Here is a 10,000-nt window from a genome sequence, read left to right as displayed (position 1 = left end):
GAGAAAGACAGAGAAAAAAGAACTAATACACGTCGTTTTTAAAGGCAAATAAAAGACTAAAAAAGAAAAAACGAAAAAAAAAAAAAAGAAAAATAACGAGCATGTAAGAAGAAGCTATGCGATAATATCGGAAAAACATACACAAAGTGGCTAACTTGATTATTATTTTGTTAGAGTGTCGATTTCGCGTTTCGCAAAATCATTGTATGTATGAATCAGAAAGAGGATATTGAAAAAAAAAAAAAGAAAAAAAAAAGAAAAAGAGAAAGAAAGCAAATGAAAGAATAAATGGATCAATAAATAAATAAGTAAAAGCGTTAAGAGAAAAAAAAGAAAAATACAAACGTAAAACGAAGAAGAAGAAGAAGAAGAAGAAGAAGAAGAAGAGAAATATAAATATATATTTAAAAGATATCAAAATAAATAGAGGGGAAAGGGAAAAGGGCATATATCAAAAAAGTTAATAAGAAAAAAAGAGAGAGAGAGAGAGAGAGAGAGAGAGAGAAAAAGAAAAAAAACAAAAACACAGAATACAAAAGACGAAAGTATTGAACAACAGATCACGATCACGATCTGCGTCGATTATGTTAAAAGTGTTAAGGCACTGGTTGGGATGCACCAACCAATCAACGACTAATCTTCGTCGACATTTTTTTTCCTTTTATTTTTTCTTTTTTATTTTTATTTTTATTTTTATTTATTTATTTATTCTTTTTTTTTTTTTCTTAGGAGGACAGGAGGGAATACGAGCCAGTGACGATCCTTATCATCTTTATCATTTTTATCGTACATCGATTGCCACGAATGGGATATCATTTCGAATGATTCGAACGATATCAAAATCATTTTTATCATTTTCGTCGTCGTCGTCATAATCATCCATGGCATAAATAGATATGCTAAATACATACATATATATATATATATATATATATGTATGTATGTACATTACAATACATACATAAAATATATCATTAATATTACATATAACATATAATATTCGTCGTTTGGAATCAAAAAAAAAGAGAGAGAGAGAAAAATAGATATAATTATTAGGGGAAAGAAACAAGAAAAAAAAACCCCTTTTACTCGATCGACCAGCATCAGCACAACCACTCAACACAACCACCATCAACAACACCATACCAGCACAGAGTTCAATCGGTTATCTTCCTAGTGAACCACTAAAGCGAGACCTTTCCAATCCCTTTCCCTCTCTCTTTCTCTCTGCCTTTCTCTTTTTTTTTCTCTTTTTACTCTCGATCGACTTGAAGGAAATCTTTTTTTAGATCTTATCTTTTCTCTCTCTCTCTCTCTCTCTCTCTTTTTACCTTTACACTTCATGATCTTTTTTTTTAATTATAACATTATTATTCCCTTTTATTATTTATCATTTTCCCTCATTACTATATTTTCTCGAATAATAATAATAATATTAAATAAATAAACATTTAAAAAATATATTGTCTTTCTTAAAGGTCAATCGATAGACACGATAAATGTATCTTAATCTTTTATTAATTTTTATGTAACTTTTGCGTAATTTATTTTTTTTTCATTCTTTTTTCTTTTTGTTTCTTTTTTTTTTTTGTTTCTCTCTCGTTAATTCATCGACTTCATTATACTCGAGAAAATTCAGGCATTCAGTTATATGTAAGTATACCTTGGACAATTCTTTCCTATTGCTATCCTTGTTGCTCGTGAATGTGCTTGATGTCTCCTCTATAACGGAATCTTTGGTTGCGCTGTCTTGACTAACCAACCGATCGGCCTCCCATGACCAATCCTCCTGAGGACTGCCAATATTGGTCCCTCCGTCAAATCGTACCGTCTTTTTTCCCCTCCTCTCTGTGAACCTGATCAAACAAAGCCATATATCCCCCATGGATTTTTTCTTCGGTCTTCTTCTTCCGCTTCTTCTTTTTTTTTTTCCCCTTTTTTTTTCCTTATTTTTTTCATTATCTCTTCTTCCCTCTTTCTCTTTTTTCCTTCCTTCTCATTTCATGCCTCAATTCAAATCTCACTTCGTGCACTTGGTGATCTCTATATTTCGTCCACTTCACTTTTTTTCTCCGTGAGCGAGCTTTTTCTTCTCTCTTATACCAAACCTCCCGCCCCCTCCCCCACCACCGCCCTCTCATTTCTTTTCGTTCCTCCCTTTTTTTCATTTTTTTTTAATTTTTTTTTACTTTTTTTTCCCTTTTATCTTTATCTCTTTTCTTTTTTTCTCTTTCATTGACACGGCTCTGCCGCCCGTCTTAATGTATTTAATCGTGTGGATTCGAATTAACTCGTCGTTCAAGGATCAATCGATCTTTTCTCTCTTTCTCTCGGACGGCAAATATCTCTCGTTAAATTGTTCAACAGATAATTTAATGAGTGATATGAGAATGGATGGATTTTTTTTCTTTTTTTTTTTCTTTTTTCAAAATTTATATACGCAAACGTTCGCGTCACTCGTGTCACTTCAACGTGTTTAACGAGTTTAACGCAATGAATTTGAATTTTTTTTCGTAATTGAAAAAAAAAACGAAAAAGAAATAAAACATTCGTTTTGAAAGAGACAGAGGGACGAAAAAAAAAAGAAAAGAAAAGAAAAGAAATGAGATAAAACGAAATCGTTTTTCGTTAAGATCGTTATAAAAATATTATAATAAACGTCGATACTCGAGCGAGATAATTCATTTCGATTATAATTTTACAATGATCCTATTAAAAAGATAATGCATTATCGATCGATATATAATCGAAGTAATAACGTACGATTAATATCGCGTTAAACCACGAACTGTTACACATATTCTAAAGGTTACGATCCATAATGCTCTCTCATTTTTAGATCATATTCTACTAACGAGTTCTTCAAGCGCCCTGCGTCGGTTAATATGTAAGCATCGATGACCCAACTCCGTGTGGCATTTTTAATAATAAAACTAATAAACGAAAAAAGAAAAAAAATTGAAAAGAAAGAAAAAAAAAAAAAAAAAAAAATAGAAAAGAAAGAAAATAAGCGAACGTATGCGTACTATCTATCACGCCCTCGATCCCATCCAGTTATAATTCTTCAAAGAAGTGATCACGTATATCGATCCGGGTCGAACTGGTCAAGCGAAAGGAGAGCACAAAAGAAAAAAAAAAAAAAAAAAGAAGAAAAAGGAAAAAAAAAGAAAAAGGGGAAAAAAAAAATTCTTCAATCCATCCTAATTATCTCGCATTTAACGATCATCACGACAATTGCATTGAAATCTCAATAATAATAATTATTATTTAGATTTATTATTTCTCTTGTTCTCTTTTCTTTTTTTTCTTTTAATTTTTTTTTTTTCTTTTACATATTAATCCAAAACGAATATTAAATGTAGAAAACCGACGTACTTTGCACGTGTAAGACGAAAAGCTTTCTTTATTTTCTTCTTTTCTTTTTTTTTTTTTCTTTCTTTCTTTTTTTTCTTCTTTTCCAAATATTCAGTCATTGATAAAGAAATGCAATTTAAAAAGGTTATAAAGAATAATAAAAAAAAAAGAAGAAAATAGGGTAAATAAGTAAAATTACGAGACGAGGTATTTCGATCCGGGCCGAATGGACTCTCGAGCGAGAAGACAGAAAAAAAAAAGAAAAAAAAGAAAAAAAAAAAGAAAAAAAAAGCAAGAAAAATTCTTTAATCAAGCTTAATCTTTTTTTTTTTTTCAATCTCTCGACAATTATAACATAACGAATAATTTATAATCTATCGAAATTTATTATTGAAAAATTAATTCGAAACAAATTACGAATTACTCTTGGAATCCTACGACTACGCTCTTTTTTTCTTTTTTTTCTTTTTTGTTATCTCCCACTGATTCCTTTTCTTTTCTCTGTTTTTTTTTTTTTTGGTTTTTTTTCTTTTGCCATAAAGATATCCACTCGCAAAGGATTAAACTTTGTAGTAATTAATAAAAAAATAATTATGGCGTACGGCAACACGCGATATCTTGAAACGCACCTCCTATTATTGGCACGACATTCAATGCCATTCCTCCGGCAACTCCGTTTGACGATTGTGTTCCCAACTTTTCGCGGTTCTCGCGATGAATGATCACCGTCAAATTTGATGCTGATAATACTTGCGATGAGATGTTGCCCATTGTGGATAACATTCTTTCCACGTGAATCCTCGCTCGCAGCCATAGTTGGATCATCCGCGTTCTTCTTGTAATCCTTTCCTGTGGTACACGTATTATACGTCATCCAACAAATTTTCTCGTCTTTTCTTTTTTCTTTTTTTTTTTTTTTTCATTTACACATTATCCTACCCTTTTCCTTTATATATATATATATATATATATATATATATATATATATATATATTTTTTTTTTTTAACTCCTGTACTCTCCAACACATTTTTCAATCTCTCTCCGATATATTTTTTCGACATGATATCGAAATGCATATAAAAAAAAAAGAAAAAAAAAAAAAAAGGAAAGAGAGAGAATTGATCAACCAAACAATTATTACTTCGTTCTTGTAAATATATTACAAGTACCTTGAGTACTATGGTGTGTAAAAAAAGAAAAAGAAAAGAAAGAAAAAAAAAAAGAGAGAGAACAAGAAAATCATATTGAATCATCCTTTATAATTTCTCTCGATAATATCATAACAAAGGGATTCGAGATAAGATCGTATCCTGATACGTAAAATAATGCTTGCATTTTTCTTTGTTTTGTTTTGATTCTTTTTTTGTTTTTTCTTTTTTTTTTTTTTTTTTTTTGTTGGTTTTATCTACGAAACTCTTTCACAAAACTCGTATACGAATAGACGTATATATTGATCGATAAATGAAATTATTTCGGCAGCGTAAACACTTCGCTGTCGATTATATTTAAATTGATATGTTAAAAACGACAAAAACATATATTTATCATCGATGTGAGATAAAAAAAGAAAAAAAGAAAATCGACGATGACATACATACAGATATCACAAATTACATATTCATCTATATATCCTTCTCTTTTTCTCATGGTTTTTTTTTACTCTCTCTCTCTCTCTCTTTCTCTCTCTCACTCTCTCACTCTCTCTCAATCGGCACAAAGATAATCGCTGAAAAAAAATATAAAAAAATCAAACACACATTATTCTCATGCGTTTTACTATCAATTTCGATTTTTATATACTTTATCGTTTTTTCCTATTTTTTTCCTTCATTTCTACCATATCATTTAAACATTGTTCCTTCTTCCTCCTCCTCCTCCTCCTCCTCCTTCTCCTTCTCCTTTTCCTCCTTCTCTTCCTCCTCCTCCTCCTCCTCTTCCTTTTCTTTCTCCTGTCACGTCATCGCATTTTCCACGAGTAATACATCTCGCTTGGTACACAACAACGAGACAAGGATTACAATCTAGAGATACAAATTCTTATGGTGGAAAACTCTCATGGAGGAATCTGGAAACATCTTCTCACGAAAGACGCAGTAAAGAGGTCCTCGCAAACTTTATCGTTCAAGTTTCACGCACGTCATGAACGCGAAATGTTTGCTTAGAAACTGTTGGGAGTGACTAGTATAGTAAATAAATTATGTGTGTTTCGTAGTATATAGTATTGAAACATAGCATAGGCGGATGTATGAAAGGAATAAAGGGCTCGTGTGCGTGCGTGCGTGCGTGCGTGTGTCCGTATGTATATGTATATGTATATGTATATGTATATGTATATGTATATGTATATGTATATATATATAATTTTTTTTTTGTATTGCATCTTATGTGTGTACGTATGTATACGTGCATAATTGTGAGATACGGTATACATCTAGATAATAACTATTATATAAAACATAAAACATTTACATATATTATTAGATATAAAATTGTACATACACACACACACACATATATATATATATCTACGTGTGTTATATACTCGTAAGCATTTACGATATGCCCCGATGCATTGACACACACAAACAAAGAGTTATATCAAGCGATTCACAAATGACATTAAATTAAATATCTACGTACAGATCTACGTAGCCTGATTTTGTAAGTGTAAAAAAGGAAAAAACAAAAAAAAAAAAAAAAAAAAAAGAAAAAAGAAAACTAATGATACGAATTAGACGAGGAATCGAAGGAAATTCTCAATGTTCTAATATGTATATGCTAATTTTACTTATGTATTCCTATTTTTATGATTCGATTTTTAAAAGAAAAAACACGCACACACAGACATACACACCTGCATACCAGATGCAATTATTTATAAGGAAAAAAATTAGAATAGTATGCGATAACGATAATTAGAAAAAAATAAATATAACATTCCGTACGTTTATGATACTCTTCATTTTTATTAAACGAATTATCCTTGTTATCAATGTAAATATATATATATATATATATATATATATATATATATGTATTTATCATTATATCTCTTAAAATAACAAAAGTAAACGCATATCACATAGAAAGAGATTATCTTTCGAAAGAGGAAATCTGGAATCGATCGGTGAGTGATATACGTGTTATGTATGGCGAGAGAGTGAAGTGTGTAAATAGACAAGAAGTGCATATCTGTGCACGATTCGTAGTCGTCCAAAGTAGAACAAATCAAATTCGTAACCAATTCTGCCGAATGGTCGCCGCGTAATCTTTGTGTCTCAGCGAAATATTTAAAACGACGAAATAAAAGTAAAATAAAATAATAATAAAAAAGAAAAAAAAAAATATATATATATATGTATATATAAATACATATAAATGATCGTTGTTGTTGTTGTTGTTTTTGTTGTTGTTATTATTGTTGTTGTTGTTGTTCGTTAAACGGAAAAACGATCGAACAGCGATGTATACGATTACGCGCACGGACTTTCCCCGAATCCGTAGATTTATGCGTTTTAACAACGTTTAAAAAAGTGGAAAGAATAAAAGTGAATGGAAAAAAATAAAAAAAAAAAAAATAAAATAAAATAGGAAAAAAATGGAGAAACTTCTTTTTTTTTTATTTCTTTTTTTTTTTTTTATTTTTTTTTTTTTCAAATTCGACGACTATCGCCACGTCGATTAAACGTTGTTTTCGCGATTCAACCCGACGAGGGAATAGAGAGGGGAGAGGGGCGGGGAGAAAAAAGGAAAATGAGAAAAAAACAAAAAGAGGAAAAAAAAAAAGGAAATAAAGCCAGACAGAAAAATCGACCAATCGTTAGTAGTTTTCCGTACGTACGAGCTTTAGAGGTGTTATGTGTCTCGCAAAAACCACAAATTTTTGCGAGAGAAGTCGCGCCATGAGGGGAGACAAAAAAAAAGGGATGGTTCACATTCGAAATGAGAGAAATAGAGAGAGAGAGAGAGAGAGAGAGAAAGAGAGAGTTCCATTTTCTTTTCTCTCTCTCTCTCTCTCTCTCTCGCTCTCTTTGCCAGCATCTGTCGCGATGCGATGGAAATAATAATAATAATAATAATATTAATAATAAAAAAAAAATAATAATAAAAAAAAAAAAAGGAAACATCCGAAAAAACAAAAAGAAAAAAAAGGTGAAAACGAGAACGTGACGACAACGATCTTTTTCCCTTTCATTTTGGAACGAAATTTTCTTTGTAAAGATTTACACGACAATACGCACGACCATTTGGCAGATGACGTACACACACATGCATACGCACACGCATAGATATATATATATATATATAATATAGCTAAAAAAATTTATATATATATATATATATATATATACTTCTTTGTAAATATATATTAACAAATTAATACATATATTTATATAATAAATTAACATACACATACACATACACATACCCATATATATATGTGTGTATATGAATGTGTATGTATGTGTGTGTGTGTGTGTGTGTGTGTGCGTGTGTATGTGTGTGTAGTGGAAGACAATCTGCATTATATCTATATATTTAGGTATATGGTGTGTGTATTTTGTATTTAGGGTATAATAAAAAAAATGATTTGGTAAGTACCCCGAGGAACTGCCGATTCATTCTGTCACCAGACTTCTCCCTCGTGCTCCTGGAAGTGACCACCATGGGCGGCGGTTTCTCTCCTAAAAACGGGCAAATAGACGGATCTCGCATTCAGACATATTTTCTTTATTTTCCACTTTTCTTCTTTTTCCTTTTTTCTTTTTTTTTCTTTTTTCTTTTTCTTTCTCTTTCTTAATTTCTCATAATTTCCCTTATTCTCTTTCCTTCCCCCCCCGGCCCCGTTCTCCCACCGCTCTCCTGACTAAAATCTTCAATTAATCTCTCTTCGATTCCTTACGCTGGAGGAAAGAAAAAGGAAAAGAAAAAAAAAAAAGAAAGAAAAAAAAGGAAGAAATTTCCATTGAAAATCTTTAAAAATAATTTTCTCGATTTCACTCCTTTTCATCCTTTTTCTTTTCCTTTTTCTTTTTCTTATTCGTTTTTATGAATTTTTTTCCTGTTAAATACATTGGATAAAAGAAAAACAAAATAAAAAATAGGATCAACAGTACGAAGAAATATTTGTCGTCGTCGCTTTTGTTATTGTTATTGTTATTGTTGTGTACGAAGAAGAACACAAAGCTAAAACTTTTCACTAGGATAGAATAAATCGTTCCTAGACTCTTACGAACATTGAACGAACGAACGAAATTGAACTTGGACAGCTTAAAACGTCATCGTCGGAGAGCTGAAATATTATATATATATATATATATATATATATATATATATAATCGCAAAGTGTCACGTTAAGTCGTTCGTCGTCGACTTATATTTTATAACTATACCTTTTGAAATATTACGTTAGAACGTTTTACTCGAGATACTTTCGAGGACGAAACTAAATGTACCTTCGACTTCTCAATCTTACGATCGATATGTCAACCTAAATAATAAGAAAACAAAATTAACCGTGTTTCTAAATAATAATAACTATAATAATAATAATAATAATAATAATAATAATAATAATAATAATAATAATAATAATAATAATAATAATAATAGTAATAATAATCGTCATGAATATTATTACATCGTCATCGTTATAAAATAATGATAATAGGGACAATAATTTTTAATTGTCATTAAATAATAAGTATTATAAAAAAGAAAATAGAAAAAGAAGAATAAGCGCATCGAAATGTCGTAAGATTGAAAATTTAATAATAATAATAATAATCATAATTATAATCATAATCGTAATAATAAATCATAATCGTAATCATAATGGCAAAGGACAAACATTTTTGACTCTTCGTTAAATAAAGAGACGTGTGTGTGATGTGAAAAAAGAAAATTAAAAAGAAAAACAAAGAAAGAGAAGAAAAGAAAGAGAATATATATATATATATATATATATATATATATATATATATGTACATATATATAAAAAAAGAAAAGCATCGATTGTAGGTCAACCGCAAAGAGAAAATAAATAAAAGAAATTCTCGATATAAACGTATTCATATATACCTCCTTTTCTCGTTTTAACACTTCTCGCATAAAAATAAATAAAGAAGAAGAGAAAAGAGAAAAAAAGAAAGAAAGAAAAAAATGTAAAAGAAAGAGATAGAAAGAGAGAGAGAGAGAGAGAGAGAGAGAGAGAGAGAGCGAGCGAGCGAGAGAGAGAGAGAGAGAGAAAGAGAATGTTAATGTCGCGGACGGTCGTAAAAAGTCGTCGTTGTCGTCGTCGAAATCCATTCCCGGCCGATTATCTTATCGAAGTTCTACGAGAGTAAAAACGAGCAATTAAACGTTCCATCGTCGCGCCAGAAGCATTATCACGGTCAAATAAACGTGAGGGAAAGGAGTGAAAGTACGAGGGTGGTTATGGGAGGAGTTTCCAAGGAATAGGAAGAAAGGGAATTACGTGAGTGAGTGAAACCGCGATAGAGGGAGAGAGAAACTGTGAAAGGGAGAGGAAAAGAGGGAGAGAGAGAAAGAGAGAGAGAGAGAAAGAGAGAGAGTGGAGAAAGGGTAAGAGAGACTGGAGAGGTAAGAGGAGTGTAGAGAGGTTAAGGGGTAGGAAATAGAGGA

General features: G+C 30.8%; 1 protein-coding gene across 1 annotated transcript in view; it reads right to left on the bottom strand.

The window, feature by feature from the left end:
- Rim (Rab3 interacting molecule) overlaps positions 1-10,000 on the bottom strand; it is a 95,411-nt gene that overhangs the window by 53,616 nt on the left and 31,795 nt on the right. Inside the window, exons 7-8 of the mRNA XM_085655393.1 lie at positions 3,984-4,203; positions 1,664-1,856 (exon numbers count right to left, since the gene is read on the bottom strand). Coding sequence (XP_085511519.1) covers positions 1,664-1,856; positions 3,984-4,203 — 413 coding nt within the window. The remainder of the gene's footprint in view (positions 1-1,663; positions 1,857-3,983; positions 4,204-10,000) is intronic.

The sequence above is a fragment of the Vespa mandarinia genome, chromosome 2 (assembly GCF_050613455.1).
Source record: "Vespa mandarinia isolate Hongniang chromosome 2, ASM5061345v1, whole genome shotgun sequence".
NCBI lineage: Eukaryota > Metazoa > Arthropoda > Insecta > Hymenoptera > Vespidae > Vespa > Vespa mandarinia.
The sequence above is the reverse complement of the archived record's forward strand: the minus strand, read 5'-3'. Positions and strand labels throughout refer to the sequence as shown.